The sequence below is a fragment of the Grammomys surdaster genome, unplaced genomic scaffold (assembly GCF_004785775.1).
Source record: "Grammomys surdaster isolate TR1022 unplaced genomic scaffold, NIH_TR_1.0 125606, whole genome shotgun sequence".
Taxonomy (NCBI): domain Eukaryota; kingdom Metazoa; phylum Chordata; class Mammalia; order Rodentia; family Muridae; genus Grammomys; species Grammomys surdaster.
In genome coordinates, this window is record NW_021620449.1 from 1,858,865 (window position 1) to 1,880,322 (window position 21,458).

General features: G+C 46.5%; 2 protein-coding genes across 2 annotated transcripts; both read right to left on the minus strand.

Moving 5' to 3' along the window:
* Positions 1-766: 766 nt before the first annotated feature.
* On the minus strand, positions 767-4,838 carry LOC114638550 (serine protease 42-like). Its single transcript, XM_028787055.1, has 6 exons — positions 4,760-4,838; positions 4,303-4,551; positions 3,967-4,126; positions 3,330-3,600; positions 2,575-2,727; positions 767-1,003 (listed from the first exon to the last, which is right to left on the minus strand). Exons 1-6 carry the CDS (start codon positions 4,836-4,838, stop codon positions 767-769), a joined length of 1,149 nt encoding a protein of 382 aa, XP_028642888.1.
* A 10,303-nt stretch (positions 4,839-15,141) lies between these two features.
* On the minus strand, positions 15,142-18,612 carry Prss43p. Its single transcript, XM_028787048.1, has 5 exons — positions 18,303-18,612; positions 17,854-18,010; positions 16,881-17,140; positions 15,894-16,048; positions 15,142-15,378 (listed from the first exon to the last, which is right to left on the minus strand). Exons 1-5 carry the CDS (start codon positions 18,610-18,612, stop codon positions 15,142-15,144), a joined length of 1,119 nt encoding a protein of 372 aa, XP_028642881.1.
* Positions 18,613-21,458: the final 2,846 nt, after the last annotated feature.

Genomic DNA, 21,458 nt, shown 5'->3' on the forward strand with positions numbered 1-21,458 from the left:
CAGAGGGAGCTTGACTACCTGCCAAAGCTGCCTGCAAGACTCAGCTCTTCTGTGCTCTAAGAGGAACTTCCCTAGGTAAATGGGGGGTTCAGTTCCCTAAGCCAAATATCCCAGGTGAGCAAAGCTTCAGAACACACAGGACATTCTCTAAATATTTATTCAGTTTGTGTTTAAAATCTCCCCTCTCCAGTACCTCAATACAACTTGGGGTGACCCTGGATGTGACCACTAAGGTACTGAGGAAGGGTGCCAGGCAGGATTGCCTTCTCGTGAAGTCTATGAAGCAGAGGCTGATCACTCTCTGGCAGATCCCCAAGTGGGTACAAGGGAATTTCTGCCAGCCCCAGATACAAAAGTCCCAGCCTCATGCCTCTACAGGAACTCGCCAACATTCCCTTTTTCCTCCCTTCTCGTTCTCCCTCTCTTCCATTAGTCACTAAGCTGTGTGATGTAAACAGAGCCAGTCTAGTGCCTGTCCCACTGATGATGTTATCTCTTCTTGGCAGATGTCCCCTAAGATGTTTTGAGTCATTGCTTTCCACCTAGCAGGCAAGCTGGCCCTCTAGTCCAGGCAGCTCACCCTCCTTCCTTCCACCAGGTGTGGGTGTGTCTGGGACAAGTAATGGGGACACCAGTCAGGGCACTTTGCAGTCCCCAACCTCGATGCCACAGTCTTTGAAGAAAGGGCAGAGAGACAGAAAGGGAGATTGGAGAAGAGGCCTAGTGGGAGACTCAAAACCTTCAGGAAGACAGGGGGCTAAGGAGGTCACAGAGCTACCAGGAGGGCCAGGTGTAGCATCAGAGACAGGGTTAGGACCAAGACTCCCATGGACTCCATATGGGAAGCCTGACTTAAAACATATCTGACCCATTGATCGTATTCAGTGATGTCCGTGTAAATTGAGGGGACAAGAGCTTGACCACAGCTGACGCCCCAGCTCATGATCCCCACCTGGGTCCAAGTGTTGTCAGATTCACAGACAAGGGGGTTCCCAGAATTTCCCTGAAAAAGAAGAGAAAGAAACCAACTGTTGGGATGGAAGAGAGAGCAGACTGCATTGCAAGGTGCTGGAAGACCTTCTCAGGCACCCAGAGACTCTCCCAGGCCTAGCTTCTTTTAATGACTGAGATTTAACCGATGAAAAGCTCCCATGAAAATTTCAGCACTCTCTGAGCAATGATACGCCCTCTGTGGCAATCAGGCACACAGACACAAGTTGCGAAGCCAGTGGAGCCCAGAATAGCAGTTGTATATTGAAATTTAACTTGAGAGTCCCTAATCTACAGATACCAAATTCTGTCCGATAAACCTCTAAGCCTGTCATAACTTATAACCCAGCAACTGTGGTAGCCCTGGCTTCTAGAGTATGTAGCCTGCAGAGCCCACTCCAGCACCAGGCCAGTGTCTAGTTAGACAGGTCAATCCTGGGTCTTCAAGAACGTAAATATTTTGAGCATCATCATTGCAATGAGGTATTGGAGCCCTGACCACTGCCTTAGAAGTTCTCCCTGTCCTGACTTCATTGAGGAGCCCCCTCCACAGGTCAACAGCATCACCCTCAAGAGCCTGAGATGTGTTCAACATCCACTTCCAGAGCCATTCTACATGGCTTTGCCCTAACCTAAACCCAAGGCCCTACAAGCAGTCACCTCAAACACATCTTCCTGCCACCTCAGACTCTGCTTAAAACTCCTAGATGATGGAGCAAGATGAAAAGACTCCAGTCCTGGCACCATACACCTAAGGGCGTCACTTAACTAGATGGTAACTGACCACACTCACTCACCTTCACCTCCCAGTCCTGGCTGGGCCAGTCTAGAAATTTGACTTAGCCCTCCAGGCTGCATATATTCCAGCTCTGACCACTTGTATGGCCACATTTCTTATCCCACAGCTCCAAACACATACGAAACTTTCTTCATCATAAGACTTCTGAACTCTTAAGCATGCCTGTGCTTCATCACAACAACAGTACTCTCTCCTTCCCAAGAAATTCAAATTTGTACCCATGATTAGCCCAAAACCCCCGTCTCAAGGGTGCAGACTATTCGGAGGGAAGAAATGGACCTGGGGATCCCAGAGGTAGAAACATCTCCAGTTTCTCTCCTTGCATTTTGCCTTCCAGAGATTTACAATGTCTATGCTGCAAGGGTGTGATGTGGGTCAACAAAGGCAATATAGGTCAAATGTTCACATTTGCATATTTACATAAATCTTAGTGGAAAGCACTGCTTGCATTATCACCCCCCTCCCCCGATTAAAATGCTTTAGCAAGGTCCCTAGTAGGAAAGGCTAACCCTTTTAGGAGGACCAGGCCAGGCCAACTCATAAGAAACATGAGAATTCACTCCATAAACCTTAACCTTTATGCAGCATGTAGCAGCCAGGCACAGTGGCTCACACCTTCAATCCCAATGTCAGGAGGTAGAGGCAGAAGGATCTCTATGAGTTCAAGGCCAGCCTGGTTTACATAGTGAGTACCAGGGCTATATAGGGCTAAAAAGTTGGTGGACAACTCAAACCTTTGAGGTGACAACCAAACCATATAGCCTTTAAGGGCCCCATAAACTGACCCAACAAGGACTCTGTCCCAAGTCTTGCTGACCACAGATCATTCCTTTAATCACCAGGTTTTTCGATGTTCCCAACAGTCTCTGGAACAGCTGATTACAGTGCTTCTGGAGAAGAATGCTTTGCTGAACCTCCTGAAGGAGAACTGATACAAACTCTGCATCGATAGAAAGACAATTTAGGATCTATTCCAGAAGACGGGCAGGAGCCATCATCATCCTCTCCGGCTGCCACTGAGAGTGTGAATACACACTTGGTCCATTAAAGGCAGACAGGCTGTGCACTGGAGACCTGTCCCTTAGGAAACTGACAAGAAAAGTCTTGCCAGCCAGAAAATGACAACCGAGTATCTGTCAAAATCTTTATGGTAAAAGGGTCGTGGCTACTGGGCACCAGTATAGCACCTTTGTTTTCTATAATGGGACCATAGACTTCAGACAGGTGGTGCCATAGCAGTGTAGAAAGTCTAAGACAACCCTCTCTAACAACGCTGCTCTAGCTCAGGCCAGCAGTCAGGAGCTCAACCTTTGGAGGAAGAACATTTCAGATTGGTCAGCATCACGTTACCCCAAGCCAAATTTAATTTTGACAAAGGCCATCACTCCTGTCACTCAAAAAACTCCTATCACAGTTGTGATGTACTCGCTGTCAGTCTGTTCTCCGACCTCCTTCCCTGTCAGCCAGCTAGAAACTCACCCCTTCCCCTGCAGACCAGACCCAGATCACCAGGCCATCCCACTTCTGCATCCTGCCAGACAGACTCACCAGTTTCATTCTGTTGGCCCCAGCCGGTCACCCAGCATACTGTCCCATTTTTCACTTGGAAGGGCTTTCTGGGAAGACACACGGGCTGGATGAGCGAGGAGTAATTCACAGGGAAGTACAGCAGAACCAGGGCAATGTCACCCTTCATGGTCTGAATGTCAAAGTCGTAAGGGTAAATGATGTCTCGGACTGGGACCAGGGTCACATTTTCAGATTCAGAATGCAACACGTTGTCACCCAGCATCACCATGTACTCCTCCCGCCTGCAAGGAAGGCTCTCGACTGTTACAGAGATCTTGAAGGGTTTACACACTCGCTCTACACGTGATGCATGCTTCTAAGCCTAGCCTCATATCCCATGCCAGGCATCAGCCCACTTCCTCCCTCCAAACCACACCCCTTTCTCCAGGACCCCCAACCACACCTAGTGTGGTTTCTAGACCAGTGTAACCTGGAAACCTGATAAACAGATGATACTCAGGTATTGCATGAGACTGGATAGAAATCCTTGGGTCGTCACTCCTTTTACAGATAAAGAGAAAAATTCTTTTCTTTCTTTTCTTTTTGGATGAAAAAAATATTAAAAGATGGGGGACAGGACACCCTAAATCAAGTCCCCAAATACTCACTCATATATGCAGTGGGCTGCAGTCAACACCCATTGGTCGCTGATGAGGGAGCCTCCACATACATGTTCATTTTTACTCTGCAGGCTCACCTGCCAAGGCCACTTCCTCCCTGCAGTTAAACTTCCATGATTTATCTCCATAATTCTATGGCCGCAAGTGTCTAAAGAGAAATTAAAAGTGATGCCACTACTCCACACCTCCATCCCATTCCACACACAGTCAAGGTCATTCATTCTCAGAAAGGGACTGTCTCTCCACTCCTCCAAGGACACGAGCTGACCTCCCGACTGGGTTGCCCTTTGACCTCCCAGACAGGCCTGGCACCAGCTGTCGTACCTGGAGAAAACGGTCCTCCTAGAGAGCTCCTCCTGGATTCCAAGATAATTTTGGTTGTGGTGGCTGAAGGAGGCCCTGATCCTAGAGTCTCAGTCCGGTCTAGAGACACCGGAACTACTGAAGGATGCGAAATACTCAGGGGTTTCAAGAGGCTCTGCTGTGCCGGGGCCTCTGGATTACTCCGGGGCCTCCGGAGCCTCCGGGGCCTGTATATCACTCCGGAATCCTCCCTGGGTTTGTAAGTACCACCTGAGGAAGGGACCAACAGGAAAAGCTCAGCGTGAGCAACACCTGTGCCGGTGCAGCTGCTGGCTTCTGGGCTGACTGTCCCTACAGCACCAGCACTGTCACCAACGCCAACACCATCACCATGGCCACTCCCGCCCAAGCCAAGTTCCATGAAGCCACACCTCCCCCACTCTCCCACCAGGACCCCTGTCCCCAGCTAAGGCCTCACTGAACAGAGGCTGAAGAAGCTGAAGCCAGACCAGGAAGGCTAGGAAGCCGCCCCTGTATCCCCTACAGAAGCCACCCATCCAAGCCTTGGATTCAGGCAATCCCTCTCCTGGTACTCCCCCGCCCCCACCGTCCAGTAGTGTCTCGCGCAGGTGCCTTTGTGTGGGCAGGACGGCTGTGTGCGCGTAGGTCCAGAGTTACGCCTCAAGATGTCGGCTGCCTCAGTCATCCACTCAAAAGCTAGCTGGGTAGCACTGTCTTAGGGACTTTGAAGGCATACTAGATCTTATCAATATTAGATAAAAAGGGGGCTGGAGCACTTGCTGCTAGACCCGGATTCAGTTTCCAGCACCCACATGGTGGCTCACAACAACTCGTAACTCCAGTTCCAGGGGATTTCGTCTCTCTTCTGACCTCTATGAGCCCCAGGTGCGCACGTGCACACGCACGAGCACACACACACACACACAGAGAAAGAGAGCTCTCACACAGATGAATTTAAAAATAATATTTTAAAAATTTAATTAAAAGCCTACCCCAGTCCCAGACAACATATGTCATACAAAATAATCTGGCAATTTCCCCTTTAATCTCTGGTGGTAAAATAAAGCCCATCCCCCAAACGTCAGAAATACACAGCTCTGGTAATCAATGTACAGCAGCAATGCATAGCTACAATTCAGGTCAAGACACAGGATTGTGCCAGTGGTTCAGAAGCCCCTCCATGTGCCTTCCAAGACACAACAAGAGGCTGTTCTCTAGCATTCTTCCATCTTCCTTTCATGTAATCAGCCACTCCCGTGTTCTGTAGTACCCAGCCCCAGACATGCTTTCCCACATGCTGTGCTTGAGTCTGGAAAGGCTTTTTTTCTTCCACTTACTATATCGTTAAGAGATGCTCAAGACTGTGTTTCCTCCTTCTATCACTCACTCATGTGCAGAAATCTCCTGCAGTCTTAGATTCTTTGAATCTGACTCAGTCTTAGTCTTCCTCCTTCTCTATTTCCTGCAAGTTCACAGTGAGATCCGGGTCCTGGCCCTTTGTTAACTAGCCAGGTGTTATATTCTTTTTGGAGACACACAATGTCTACGTGCTTTCCTTTTTTAATATATTTTTTTAATTTTATGTATATGAATGTTTTGCCTGCAGGTATGTGAGTGCACAGCATGTGTGCTTGGTGCCCATAGAGGCCGGAAGAGAGCACTAGACTCCCTGGAACTAGAGTTGAGGATGCCATATGGGTCCCGGGACCTGAACCAAGATCCTCTGCAAGAGCAGCCAGCTCTTAACGGCTGAGCCTTCTCTCCAGCCCCGCCACATGGTTCTTTTGTGACTTTAGGAATGGTTTGATGATTTTGCCTAGAAACACTAATCCCTTGGGGGATTGAAAATAGTGATCTCATAATTATACCATTTTTCTTTCATTTGACAGCTGGGAATGTTTTATCAAGAGTTTGGATATTAACACGCTTTACAGGTTTTAAAGAATTGCATCTATCATTCCTGCTGTGGTGGATTAGAAAACCCAGCCACAAAATATTTTGGACCTTTACCCACCAAGACATGAAATTCATTCATCCAGGAGTGGTAGCACACACTGTAATGCCAACAATCAGGTGTGAGAGGCAGTAAAACAGCCTGCTTAAGTTCTGCCTGGGCTTCCTGGTGCTAAAAAGTAAGACCTCGCCTCAAATAATAAATAGAGTGGAATTCATTCCCCCATCCTTATTGGCCTTGTGACTTGCTTCTAACTTCAGTCATGTAGACTGTCCTGAGAGCTTGGTTCTGTTGGCGGATGAGTGTCTCCCCTCCCCCCAAACAAAAACAAAACAAAAAACCTCAACACCATCCAGTACACGGCATTATGCTTTATAAAGACATCATAAGCGTTGTTAGCAAATACTGAACCATTGCTCCTGTTGGAAATCCAGGCTTACACTCCGCGAGTATGCTTACAGTATTCTCGGCCGGCTGGTCTCCATTTCTAAGTGCGTTACTCTGTAAAGACAGCTCCTACATCCACTCTGCTAGTTGACCACACTCCGGCCCGTGGCACTTCTAATCTGTGCTTAAGGAAACCTGCTCCGAGAAAACTCTTCTCCACGATGTACATCATGGCTTTCTTCACTTAGGAATGCTAAGCAGCGGTTCAGATTATTGTTGCGGTTCTTTCAAATTGGTGGAAAAAATTCCAGCAAAATCCACAAATATGTAAGAAAAATGGGGTGCTAAACACTTGTTTAAATAAGACCTGAAGGAAGCTGAGAAATCATCGTGCTAGTCAGCTTTTTCGAGGCGCATGCGTACCAGATGCTCTGCCACTCTGTGTGGAGGCGCATGCGTATCAGATGCTTCATTGCTCTGAGTCTCTAGGATGAAATGTCGAGTAGGGAAGAGCTCTGCACTGCGTGAAGCCATAAAATTTGGGATGTTACCAGCAATGGACCCCTCAAACTCTTCCTCACACTCGTATTATTCCGTTTTGCCAAGCATGGTTCCTGGAAGCCGTCTTGAGGGCAATGAGCACGGTGGGTTGAGGAGAAGTACGGTGTCACTGCGAGATGCCGCATAAGAGCCAATGAAGCAGGATTGGAGGTTCAGAGGAGCTGAGCTACAAGCAGCTGTGGCTGAGAAGGTCTCTGCTGGTTTTACCAGAGGCCCTTCCAAGCCTGACCAGAAGTAAAGGGCTGGGTCTCTCTCTCTCTCTCTCTCTCTCTCTCTCTCTCTCTCTCTCTCTCTCTCTCGTATTTTGGCTGCATGGACCCATAGAGGTCAAAAGAGTTCATCAGATCTCCTAGGACTGGATTTTTAAGGATATTTATGATATTATGTTATTCTCAGCACCATGTGGGTGCTGAGAATTGAACCTAGGTTCTTAACCTCTGAGCCATCTCTCCAGCCCCGACCCCTGTGGTCTTTAATAGTGAACTTGCTGTCTAGAATGATGGGAAATCTCAAATTCCTTTTAGGCATTTCCTATTCACACCTATAGATTTCTTTCAAGCCTTCTCTCTGGGCAAGCCTGGGGAAAATGGCATTCTAAGACCACCAAATCTGGCCACTAGAAATGGTCACTGATAGCTGGATCTCCTGGCCTTTATGACCAGAAACTGTAAGCACCATGTGTAGGTTTTGTTTCACTTTTTGTAAAAGTCTAGTGTGTTCAGTAAACTCACTGTCTGACCCCCACCTCCTCCTCTCTCTGCATCATCCCTTTAGAGAGAGGTTCCACCCAACCACCACGCTCCTTAACTAGAGTCTTTCTAATAACTTCTGTCTTGGATTGGTTCTTGTTCCTCTACTCCAGGTGGAGCAGAGGTTCTAGTACTCCAGGGGGCTGAAGTACCACAGCTCCAGGCCAGGACATTTTACAAGCCAAAATATCGCTGCCATGATCCTCTGAGGTGCCCCATCCCTACTGGAGTTTGAAGAGGATATGGCCACACAGTGCTTGGCTGGGATTGGGGTGGCCATGGTGATGGTGTTGATTGATGGTTTTGATTGATGGTTTTGGTGGTGCTGTTGCTGTTGGGACAGTCAGTTCGTATTGGTGTCTGCTCTTCCTCACATAGGACTTACAGGCCCAAGGAGGATTCTGAGAGATGCCGAAAGCCCTGAGGCCCTGGCATTGAGGAATAACCTGGGATTCACAGAAATTCCAGATCCCTTAACTCCTGTGTTTCCAGCCCCCACAGGATCTCCAAAACAAGGGCTTCCTGACATGGTGGCCACAGTGAGAAGAATCTTAGAATCCAATGGCAGTTCCCACACACTGCTTCTGGTACCAGAACTCTCCAAACCTGCCTGTGAGATCAAAGCACAGCCCAGTCAGACTGGGAAGGAGGAATCGGCTCCTATCCTAGAGGGTTAAAGAGACATCCCTTCCTGAGGATGACACTGACTATACAGGCAGCCCATATGTGAACATGGGTTGGGAATATGGTATAGAAGTCATTAACCAATCAGTAGCAACAAAAGCAATACACCCCAATACAGGAGAGTCTAAGGTTGGTTTTCGTTTGTTTGTTTTTGTTTTTTGTTTGTTTGTTCAATTGAGACAGGGTTTCTCTGTAGCTCTGGCTGACCTGGAACTTGCTCTGTAGACCAGGGTAGCCTCGAACTCATAGATATCTGCCCCTGCCTCCTAGGCGCTGGGATTAAAGGTGTGTACCATGATAGGCAGCTTCACGAAGAGTCTCAAGCTGTGGCGGCAGCATCTGCACAAGCCGCCAAGATGCTGAAGAGGAAGGGCAGCTTCGTGGACAGGTCGGTGAGGGCAGAGCCTACAGAGAGTTTGTCTGCCAAACTTGTACTACAAACATGAAGAAGCCAAAAAAAGGAACAGGAAAGGGCACATCTTGTCTTCACACACCCAAAAATAAATAAATGCAAGTAAAAAGGACTTGACACCCCAAAAGGCCATGAACTCATGAGCTCACTGTGGATGTGGCTGCACCCACTGAACCCAGGGGGTGACTAGTAAAAAGGAAGAAAGCAAGGGAGGGAGGGAGGGATTGAGGGAGGGAGGGAGAGAGGGGAGGAGGGAGGGAGGGAGGGAGAACATGGCATGAAAGTGGTTAGGGAACTTTCCGGGGAAGAAGGATCAAGATACACAGAATATGTGTGTGAAATTTTCAAAGAATAAAAGATTTTTAAAAAAGGAACCGCAGCGAAGTATTACTTATCTTATTAAAGGTGGCCTCTCGAGATTAGAGCATGAGGGATGGAGAGATGTTTCAGTGGTTAAGAGCACTTGCTGCCCTTCCAAAGACCCTCATTTGGTTCCCAGTACCCTTGTCAAACAGTCCACATCTGCCTTTAACTCTAGTTCTGGGAGATCTGACACCCTCTTCTGGCTTCTGCAGATACTCATACATAGACATAAATAAAAATAAACCTTTAAAAAAGATTATGTTAATGCCTTTACACAACTTTAAAAAGAAAAACAGATAACATGGAATACACACACACACACACACACACACACACACACACACACATGCACCCTTACTGCTTAGAAAGGACTACATTGGTTACTTCTAGCAAACATTTAAGGGAAAAAAAATTCTATACAAACTTTCTCACAATAATTAAAGAACAATGAATATTTTCCAAAACAATTCTATAAAACCAGTGTTACCCTGATTTTTAAAAAGCGTTTTAAGAAAAACAAAACTTTGAGCTATCGAGATGGCTCAGTGGATATATATGTGTGTGTGTGTGTGTGTGTGTGTCTGTGTGTGTATCTCCTTTCTCTCTCTCTCTCTCTCTCTCTCTCTCTCTCTCTCTCTCTCTCTCTCTAAAAGACCCTAGTCTTCATGAACTGAAGCATCTGTGTATTAGTGTAAGAGGAAAGGAGGAAGGAAAGGGCACCCATACTGGGGGAAAAAAGATTACAACCACATATCCAGGGACTGGAGAGGCGGCTCAGTGGTTAGGAGCAATTGTAACTCTTGCAGAGGACTTAGCACTTCCATAGTGGCTCACAACTATCTCTAACTCCAGTCCCAGGGGATCTGATGTTTCTTCTGGTCTTTGTGAGCACTTTTGAACACATGGTGCACTTACATGCAAGCAAATTACACATTAAAAATGTTCTAAAATCTTAAATTTAAAAAAAATCTGTAGATGATATAGTGTGCATAGGAAATCAGAGGAGAGGGGGCTAGAGAGATGGCTTAGCAGTTACGAGCACTCACTGCTCTTCCAGAAGACCTGAGATTGGTTTGTAGCACCATGGTGACTCACAACCATCTGCAATTCCAGTTCCAGGGATCTGATGCCTCCTTCCTGCCTCTTCAGGCACTGCATGCAAGTGGTACACAGACATACATGTACTCAGACCACCCAAAACACCCACAATCCCAGAGCTCAGAAAGCTGAGACAGGAAAGTTGGCACAAATCTGAGGTCAGTCTTGGGCTATCCAAGCCCCTCCCCTGAGGACCTCCAATGAGCAGGCTCTGCCCACAGAACACTCTAACGACATTAATTTCTGGACCCAATCCCTCTAGATGCAAGCAGCCAAAGTTCTGCCCTATAGAGTAAAAAGCCTAAGGTTAGGCCACAAAAATCCCACCAATCCCAGGACACCCTAGAAAGCTCAGCCCCTCAAGAAACCCGATAAACACCCTGCCTCCTGTTCAATTTTTTTTTTTTTGAGACAAGGATTCTCTGTGTAGTCCTGGCTGTCCTGGAACTCACTCTGTAGGCCAGGCTGGCCTCGAACTCAGAAATCTGCCTGCCTCTATCTCCCAAGGGCTGGGATCAAAGATGTGCGCCACCACTGCCTGGCTGCTTGTTTGCTTTCTTACTTATCTCCAGTTGGACTTAGGTTCAGTTCTTTTGTCAACAAGAGAATTAGTGCTGTATTCTATCCCTGAGAGACATAATGTTAGATGGCCTCCTTTTGTGACAACATGGACAGTACACCTAGACACACTAGTTCATTTGGATTGGCAATGCTGTCTCATAATTCCAATCTGTTCATTTTCAGTCACCAGCTGGGAAAGTCTGATCAAGATTTTGGAGAAGGAGACGAAGGATGAAGCTTAATGGAGAGTCGTTGCTTAGTGCAAGACTTTGGGTTTGATGTCCTCTACTTCAGAAAGGGAAAAGAGAGAGCAAGAGGGAAGGAGATGATAGATAGATAGATAGATAGATAGATAGATAGATAGATAGATAGATAGGAAGAATATTAGAAGTTAGTTCATTTTAGAGGTGTTAAAGAATTTGTTTTTATTATCTTTGCTGTGGTAGATTAGAAAACCTGGACAGAGCATGTTGCATCTCCACCCATCAAGAAATTAAATTAGCCAGGCACAGGCCTTTAGTGGAGCCTCTCAGGAAGCAGAGACAGGCAGATCTCTGTGAACACCAATGTGTCTGATCTTCATAGTGAGCTTCAAGCCAGCCAGGGTTATACATAGTGAGATCCTGTCTCAGAAAGAGAGAGAGAGAGAGAGAGAGAGAGAGAGAGAGGGAGAGAGAGACCAAATTCCTTTCAGTGCTGTCATTAAAGTTTGATTTGGCATTAAGACTTGTTGGCTTTTTTTGAGGCAGATCTCTAGTTGGCCTCCAGTTTGCCAAGGATAAGCTTATTTCTGATCCTCCTGCCTCCACTATCCAAGTGCTGAGATTCCCACTGTGCACGACTCCACCCAGTTTTAGGTGTTATCAGGGATCAGACTAAGAGCTTAATGCCTACTAGGCAAACTCTACCAAAGAGGTCCACCCCTGACCCGCTCTGGTGGACTGGATCAACAGAATGTGGCAGAAGCTATGCTAGGCTGATCAACCTCTGAAAGCAGGTTCCTCCTCTGCTTCCATCTGCTCAGAACACTGTCCTAAGGCCAGTTGCTGCAAGAGGAGAACCCTTTATGGGGAAACAGAGACATCCTTCTCTGTGCCCCCAGGTAACCATTCACCACAGAAAAGACCACTGAGGGTATCACTGTCCCGGTAGGGCTGCCACACTGAAGTTCTCCAGACCTGTACTCCCACTGGAGCAGCAAGAATTGCCCGAGTCACCTGTACAGTTACTGAGATACACAGTTGAGTGTTGTCATCCACATGAACCATTCTTCATACCCCCACTGTGAACACTGACCAGTTCACGACTCCTAGGAGAAAGACAGGCTTGGGTCCCAATAAGCTTTATCAACCAACCGTCCTAGTCAACAGTCTGTGTTTGTGCCTCTCTGTACTATGTGGTTGTATACACTCTGTCAAATGGCTGGATTCACAGCCAGCAGGACTCTAAATACAGTGTTCAAATAAATTATTTTTTCTTTACTAAGACCCATCATATCTCACAATTAAGAACCGTGGTAGTCAGAGTCGTCACTGCTGTGAACAAATACCTGGGAGAGATAATTCAAGGTGAGGGATTAATGTTGGCTTACATTTTTTTGGGGGGTGGGTGTTTGACCTTAGATGGTGGAAAAGGTGTGTTGTAGCAGCTCACATTAGGGCAGTGTGCAGCAAACACTGGGAACATAAGAGGGCAGTAGGGAAAGATATGGTTCTCATGGACACATCCTCCATGACATATCTCTTCCAGGTAGGGCCTACCTTTCTCCACCTCCAAATGTCATTATCTTAAGATAAATTCCTGGTCCTCATAATCTAATCTTTTCAGGATTTTTTCCCTCAGAGACATACCTAAGATTTGCTTCACCAGTCTCCTAGGGATTTATTAATTCAAGTCATCCATAAAAAGTAGTCTTTCCATGCTAAGCAACATTTCAAAAATGTGGTTGGACCCTTTAAAACCATAAAATCATCAGCAAAATCTACAAAAATACGTAAGAGAAAGAAATGTGGCTGAAGTGATGGAAGACTCTTGTTTATACAGAGAGCTAAAAGAATCAGAAAGAGCATCAAGATATTCCGTCTCTGCTAGGAGCATGGGTACCACATGACCCAAATGTATTCACTCTTCTGTACGCACCTACAGGGAAACAATGAAGACAGAGGAACACTGGTCTGTGGGGCCACTGAGTTCAAAGTGTTAAATCACAAACACATTAGATCCCTCAGGTCTGGTGAAACTTGACTGGCCCCATCTTTTGCTGGACAGAGTACATCCTCTAATCAGTACCTTGTGATTCCTGGAGTCCTTGGGAGGATGAAAAATATTATGCTCTCATTAGGCATTTCTTACTCCACACATGTACATTTCGAGCATTTCTCCAGACAACCTGGTTTCATTTTGATGGGGCACAAAATCTGGCCACAGGAAATTGCTGTGTCTATTCCCCTCTTAACCCAACTTAACTGCATCTCTGAAGTCTAGGAAGTTCAGGAGAGCCATCTACCACTCACTTTCTCTTCTCTCTGTATCATCTCTTTTAGAGACAGAGGTTGTTTCCAGCTACCATGTTCTGTGACCCCGGTCTTCCCAAAAAACCCTTCCTACCTATATGACCCACTTCTTATGTGAAGCCCCACACCAGTGCCTGACTTATTAAAGCAATCCACAGATGTTTGCCAGAAAGAGTAAAAATGTCAGTATTAGTGTTTGGTATTCTATCTCCTCTGGGTGTACTCTATCTTTTCCTCAAAAATGCTTGAGCTGTACTCTTATTCCCTATACCTAGAAGCCCCTCCCATTTCACAGACCAAAGAACACACCCTATTTAGAATCATACAAGTTTTAGAGTTTTAGATGTGTTCTTCAGCACATATGCATCCAAGTCTACTCTATCACAGGCTCTTTCCCATCAAGGCAACCTGGATAGGAAAATAGAGACAGAGCAATGGTCTAAGAGAAAGGAATAGGGCAACATGAATCCATGAACATTCATTCACTCACCCACCTATCCTCTCATCCACCCACTCACTCATTCACCAGATGATTCCTGAACTCAGGAGGTGAAGAAGAGAAGATATATTATAATGGCTAGACAGCTATCTCTGGCCCAGAGCAACAGAATGTCAACAGGTGGAGACAGAAGGAAACAGGCATGGGGCCTCCAAGGTCAGGAGAACCCAGAACAAAGCACATTACATACGGATGGGTTCTGGAATATGTGCAGTGGACTCAAGGGCTCAGACAACCCACCAAACTTAAACGGGACCGATGGCCTCCTCTGGGACTTAACAAAAATTGAATACCTTCCCTAGATACAGGGAGGCCCATTTCTCCTTAGAGCATGCTATAAGCAGCCAAATATTCCAGACGAACAAAACTTCAGAACACATGAGACATATTTATTCAGTTCACATCTAACATCTATTCTCTCCAAAACTGCACCACCACAATTTGGGGTGGCCCTGGAAGTGACCTTGAGGGAACTGTTGAAGGTGGCACCAGACAGGGTTGCTTCCAGGAGGATTGTGCAGCAAAGTTTTGTACTCACAGATGGATTCCCACCATGGAACTTGGAAAAATCCTGCAAACTGCAACTGAGCCAGATGTAGAAGTCCCAGCCTCAGACCTCTGCAGGAAACACCTCCTCTGTCTGTGACTGATCACAGATCTCACTGGTATGTCAGTGTCTCTGGTAAGAGCTACTAATAGCCAGTTAGGTCTAGTGCCCACTCAATACTGATGAAGTCTCTCCTTTACAGATGTTCTTTCTCCAAGATAACTCATGAAGATGAGTTATCTCCCTTCACTTGGCTGGCCAAATTGTCGTCTATTGAGAAGTGGTTCACGCTCCTTCGCTCAGGTAAAGCACAGCCTTAGTACAGTGGTAGCTGAGGCAGGTGACAAAGATCACCAGGGCAGGACATTTTGCAAGCCCCAAACTCCCTTCCATGCTCCACTAAGGCAAATGATCCCAAGTAGAAATTGAAGAAAGTATTGGCCAGGGAGACCAAGTCAGAGGAGACGCCTAGTGGGAGGCTCAGAAACAAGAGGACCATGGGCTGTGGGGATCACAGGGTCACCAGGATGCCCAGGTGAAGCACCAGACACATACTTAAGATGAGGAAGCCTGAGGAGTCCCAACACAAAGCCCGACTCAGTTCTCTAACGATCCAGTCTCTGTAGTAACTCACTTCCGTATAAATTCCAGGGTATCCAATCCGACCACAGCCAAGGCCCCAGCTCACGATCCCTACCTGCACCCATGTTTTATTAAATTCGCAGACCATGGGCCCCCCAGAATCTCCCTGGAGAGAGAGAAACAAATGACAGGAACAAAATTGACTCGTAACACAATAAATTCCACTGTAAGGCTCTGGAGAAATTGGTACAGACCAGACTCCTCAGGCATCTCCTAGTCCTGTAGCCTTATGAGACTTTGGAATCGATTTTGCTTTTTAACAAATGAAAAATTCTACTAATCAAAGAGGTTAGCTGAATATAAACCAATATAATGTCCCTTTTCTGAAGTAATGACTAAGTCAGTTACCCAAGCACACAGAGGAAACTGAAAACATGGAATTTGTATTATTGCCTCCCTGAGTCACCCTACCCCAAGCCACGGCAGATGTCATCAGCTGTCTCCTCCTGGAGGACCGTGTCAGGCTAGCCCAGGAGCTGTGGTGGCTTGACCTGACATTCCATTTGCTTGAATAACAGTAAATGGAGGATCTGGGACACAACCCAGGCCCCAGTGTCTGGGACTTAGGAACATCTGAGGAAAGGATAGTGGGGTAGAGTGGTAAGGGACCCAAGAGCTGACCTGGCAGGCATCTCCTCCTTTCTTGTTATAGCCACAGACTCCGCCTTCCTGGACTAGGGTAAATATTTGTCCTGTGATGCCCTTGAGAATCTTATTACATTTCTCATGACGAATAACATTCAGCTCGACCTCCCGAAGCACTCTTGATGCGAAACCTACACAGAGTTAATTTTGGAGAGAGTAGATCTACATTAAGTAGGCTGGCATGAGTCAGTTGTATCTCCTCTGGGTCTCAATACAGTGCTCACACACAGGTATCCTCAACGGCATCGGCTATGATTAGCAACTGACGCTGAGGGAAACCAAGACCCAACCCTGCCAAGAGTATAAGACGATGAAAAGTCCTAACCAAAGAAGCAGTAGAAAGAACAGCCTAAGAGAGGGAGGGTGACATCCTGTCAGCCTTCGAGGTGACAGGTGTGTGAAATGCTCTCACTGTGCTACTGATAATCAGTAAGGCATCCTTACTTGCACCTCTTGGACAGGTGGTACCCCAAAGTACCAGTCTAAACTCTTCCCAGTAATAGATGACTTCTTAACTGTAATTTCGCTGTTATGAGTCTATGTTTTCCAATAATCTTAAGTGACCTCTGTGAAAAGGTCATCTGATCCCCAGAGGGGTCAAGACCCACAGGCTAAGAACCTCTGCCTTATAGACTCACTGATTTGCCTGGCCTTTGCTTTTCTACAAGCAAGTCCCTCCCTACCAAGGTAGGCACTTCTAGCTTCCAGACACATCATCATACCCTGAGCTAAAATCCACCGTGGTGAGTATCCACCCTGTTTGGTACTTAAGTCCTCAAGCCCAGACAAGCCAATAAAAACGCACCAACAGTTGTTCTTTCTTACCACCTTTTCTCTCCCCTCCCTCATCTACCTGTTAGAAACGCTGACTACCGTCCTTCCCTTTAGCCTGGGGACCAATCCCAGGTTACTAAGCAGTCTGATCCCTGAACTGTACTTCCTGGAGTCTTATTTTAGGCTCACCTAGTTCAAGTGTTTTGCCCCATCCGGTCACCCAGCATAGGGTCTCAGGTTGTACCAAGAAAGACCTTTCAGGGATGCACACGGGCTGGATGTTGACACTGTAATTCACAGGGAAGGCCAGCAGAACAAGGGCAATGTCATGTACAATTGTTCTCATCATGGAGAAATCTTGGTGAATGATGATGTCTTGGACTGGAATCTTGACAGACATTCTGGACCTCAGGTCAGACTCTCCCATCCATACTACGTAATCCAGATGGCTGCAGAGAGATCCCGAAGGGTCTGTACAGTTCCCCTGCACACAGTCAAAGCACTTCCCAGCCTGATCTCATTTTTCTAAGGTGACTGTCACCAACCTCCCTCTGTTGAAACCCTATCCTCTCCGGGACCCCTAACCACCAGATGGTTCTCCAAGTGTGATCAGCATCACTTGGGAATGTATTAGAAATCCAAATGTTCAGGGGTTAACTGAAACTCAGTTAAAAACAAAACAACAAAATCACACAAAGAAACCCCAAAACCTGATAGCGCCATCTTTCACCCACCCCCATTGGTTTTGAGACAGTGTGTCTTTCTCTGTGGCCCAGGCTGGGCTGGAAACTCACTATTTAGACCAACCTGGCCCCTAACTCCCAGCAATCCTTCCAAGCACTGGGTTTACAGTCATGAGCCATCTCTATAGTTTTTCTCTCTCTTTCTATTTCTTTCTGTCTCTGTCTCTCTGTCTGTCTCTGTCTGTCTCTGTTTCTCTGTCTCTCTGTCTCTCTCTGTCTCTGTCTCTCTGTCTCTCTGTCTCTGTCTCTCTGTCTCTGTCTCTCTGTCTCTCTCTCTCTCTGTCTCTCTCTCTATGTCTCTCTCTCTCTCTCTCTCTCTCTCTCTCTCTCTCTCTCTCTCTCTTCCTCTTTTTCAAATAGCAAGAGAGGCAGGCCATAATGCCTGGTTAGGGGCCCAATCCCAGATCCCAGGCACTCACCCGTATACACAGTGGGCTGCAGTCATCACCCACCATTTGCTGATGAGGGAGCCCCCACAGATGTGCTGCTTGTTGACCTGAAGGCTCACTTGCCAGGGCCACTTCCTCACTGGCGCAGGCTTTCCACCAACTATCCTTGCAGTTCTGTGGCCACAAGCTGGAGCAGGTTAGTGAGGGGAGGGGCTGAAGGCGATCTGCTGCTCCACCACCACCTGCTCCTCAGAACCTGTAGAACAAGGCTCCGACCCCGCAAATCCCAGGGCAGGTGTGAGTCTGTCTCAAAGACTCATCAGGGAATAGTGGTGTCCTCTCAGATCTCAAGCATTGGTTGGGTCCACTCAGAGCCCACATTCCACACCCAAGGACCTAAGATCTTCCTCTACATCAGGGCCCCAACCCCCTGGGTCCAGGCCAGTTCTCTGTGGCGGGCCATGGCCCAGAAACTTCACCTGAAGTGGGTGGAATCCATGTTGGAAACGGTTGCCTTAAGAGACTCACGGTTGAAAAGGAGTGACCTGGAGTAAATGGCGTCGAATCAAGGGGCATCGTGCTGCCTCCTGGCTTGAGGGGCAGCGAAGTCTCAGGCATCCCTGTGAGTGGCCTCTCTTGTGGGTTTACACCCGGGTCATCTAGGCCATCCTCTGAGGGGAGAGGAGAAAGAGACGGTGACCCTGGAACCATACGGGCTTTGCCCAATCGCGTCTGAAGCAGCAAGAGCCAGACCAAGAGGCCAAGCGAGTCACAAGCCTGGAAGGTCATGCCACCTCCAAGGCCTCAACCTGTCTTAGTGCCTCCTCGCAGCGGTTGCCTAGGCTACGCACAGTTCTAGGGGAAACGGGCGCTTTGATTTAGCGCATCACCCCCTTTCCAGTTCTCCACTCCCTCCACCTGATCCACGACTGACTCCCAGACAGCGGGAGCAATCAAAAGGAAAGCTCCTTAGCAGAAATGTTGTACCTGAGGTTCCTAATCACTGCGACAGGGTGCACAAAGTCTTTTTTTTAAAGTTGACGCCCACAAGGTCTTCAAGATCGATTATCCATGTCAGTACTATGCAAACTAAAACCACTATGAGACATTGGTATCGGGCTTTCAAAACCAAACCCGTAACAACCTCAGATGCTGGCAGTGGTGCAGAGCTGAAGGATTGCCCACATTCTGTGGAGGGAATGTAAACACAGCCACTTCTGAAAGCAGGCTGGCAGTTTATAATGCAATTACCATACACTCCAGTAATTATATTCCTGAATGTTTAGTCCAAAGAATTAAAGATTTGTGTTCTATTAAAATGTATAAATGCTTATAGTATTAACATCTTTATTCACCAGCAGCTAAAAATAACGTGGTAGTAAAACTCTTTGCCTCCCTAAAACATACATATTCTAATCCCTGGAACCTGTAAGCGTGTTACTGTACTTGGCCAATAGAAGCACAAGAGATTAAGTTAAGGCTCTTGATGCAAGATTATCTGGACTGTCCAGGAAAGCCTACTGGAATCACAAGGGTTTTTTTTTTGTTTGTTTTTTTTTTCAACAAGATGATTGAAATCAAGGGAGGAAAGGAAATGTCAGAAAGGAGTGGAAGGGGGAGAGGGAGGAGAAATTGTTACTCTTGTTAGTGATTCTCAGGGGAGGGATACAGGTAGCCTCTAGAAACTGGAATCCAAATGATCTGATGCACACCTTTAATCCCAGCACTCAGGAGGCAGAAGCAGACAGATCTCTGCAAGTTGGAGGCTAGTCTGGTCTTCAGATTGAGTTCCAGGACAGCCAAGGCTACCCAGAGAAACCTGGTCTTGGGAAAACAAAACAAAACAAACAAACAAACAAACAAACAAACAAAACCAACCAACCAAACATTTCTCCCCCTCAGTCTCCAGAAGGAAACAAGTCAGATAACTTTGGCTTTAGGACTTCAGAGCTCAGAATTACAAAATATAGGTGGGTTATTTCAAGCCACTAAATTGGTGGTAAATTATTACAGCTACAAAAAGAAATCAGTACAAATCCAGATATCCTCTAGTGGGTGAATGGTTAAACAGCCTTATACTCTTGCTGTAAAACTTGAGAATTTTGAGGAAAGCCACTAAATTGGTGGTAAATTATTACAGCTACAAAAAGTAATCAATACAAATCCAGATATCCTCTAGTGGGTGAATGGTTAAACAGCCTTACACTCATACTGTTAAACTTGAGAATTTCAAGGAGAAAAGACCAAATGCCCAATTGTTCAATTAAAGCAAGCTGTATTTTGGGATGTGCCTGAGACTGGCCAGCCAGCTGTCTCACCCTCAGCTGAGATCTGAGGAAGCAGGCCTGCAGGTCTCTTGAGGTCCTTCTTATAGGCAGATAAGGTGTTCACAGAGGAAAGGCACTCACTGTTAGGAATAACAATGGAAGGGAGGGAACAGGGTAAGGCTGCTCATCATGTATATAGGGTCGCATATTCAGTGTAGGTTGAAAAACATGTTTTGCAGTTTACATCAGGTCTAAGAAAGGGATGTGTGTGTGTGTGTGTGTGTGTGTGTGTGTGTATGTGTGTGTGTATAGCGCCCTGGCTGTCTTAGAACTTGATCTGTAGACCAGGCTGACCTCAGATTCAGAGATCTGCCTGCCTCTGCCCCCTGAGTGCTGGGATTAAAGGTGTGCACCACCACTGCTACCCAGCGCAAGAAGAATGTATTCTTAACTACAAATAGAAATTGACAAGTTAAGTTTTTTTTTGTTTTTTGGTTTTTTGGTTTTTCGAGACAGGATTTCTCTGTGTAGCCCTGGCTGTCCTGGAACTCACTCTGTAGACCAGGCTGGCCTCGAACTCAGAAATCCACCTGCCTCTGCCTCCCAAGTGCTAGGATTAAGGGCATGCACCACCACCGCCTGGCTGAGTTAAGTGTTTTTTTAACTACAAACAGAAAACTTCACCTGAAGAAGATATTGTTCCTGTTTTGGTCTCCCGATACACAGAGTATTACTAACCAATGGGAATAAACTAGTGTGGAGGAGGAGGAAGAGGAGAGAGAGAGAGATAAGAGGGTAATGGCGGTTTAATATAATCACAGAACACTGTATCGGTGCATGGAATTATGTAAAAACAAATGTAAAACATGCATTTTAAAGTTTTTCTTCTATTTTAATATTGCTGTTATTTCTTAATGTTTTACTGACTAGTCTCTCAGTTGTCTAAAATTTGCTGCTTTTCCATATTTCCAAAAATACCGAATAGCTGTTGACCACGGTGAACAGCACATTGCTGACCACCCGAATTGTGCTGTCTGTCCTTTGGGAATGTTGAAGTCTAGAAGACACCTAAGCTCTTCCGTATACTGGAGGTTAGTTTGCATTTGAGCTACCTCTGCTGGGCACTAACAGTTCAGTTTTGTAGAGTCTCTGCCCACCGCTGGGTTACTAAGCAATGTTTCCTCTCTAGTTGGATGTCTCCCAACACTGTGGGGCCTCTGAGAACTGTTCACCTTTTAATAGTCTGGCATTCATTTAACCTAGCATCTTGGAAATGGCTGTGAAGATGAGCTATTCCCCTTCTGCTTTTGAAACAAGTCCTCAAACTCACTCCTGACTCCACCTCCCCAGTGCCAGGATTACAGGCAT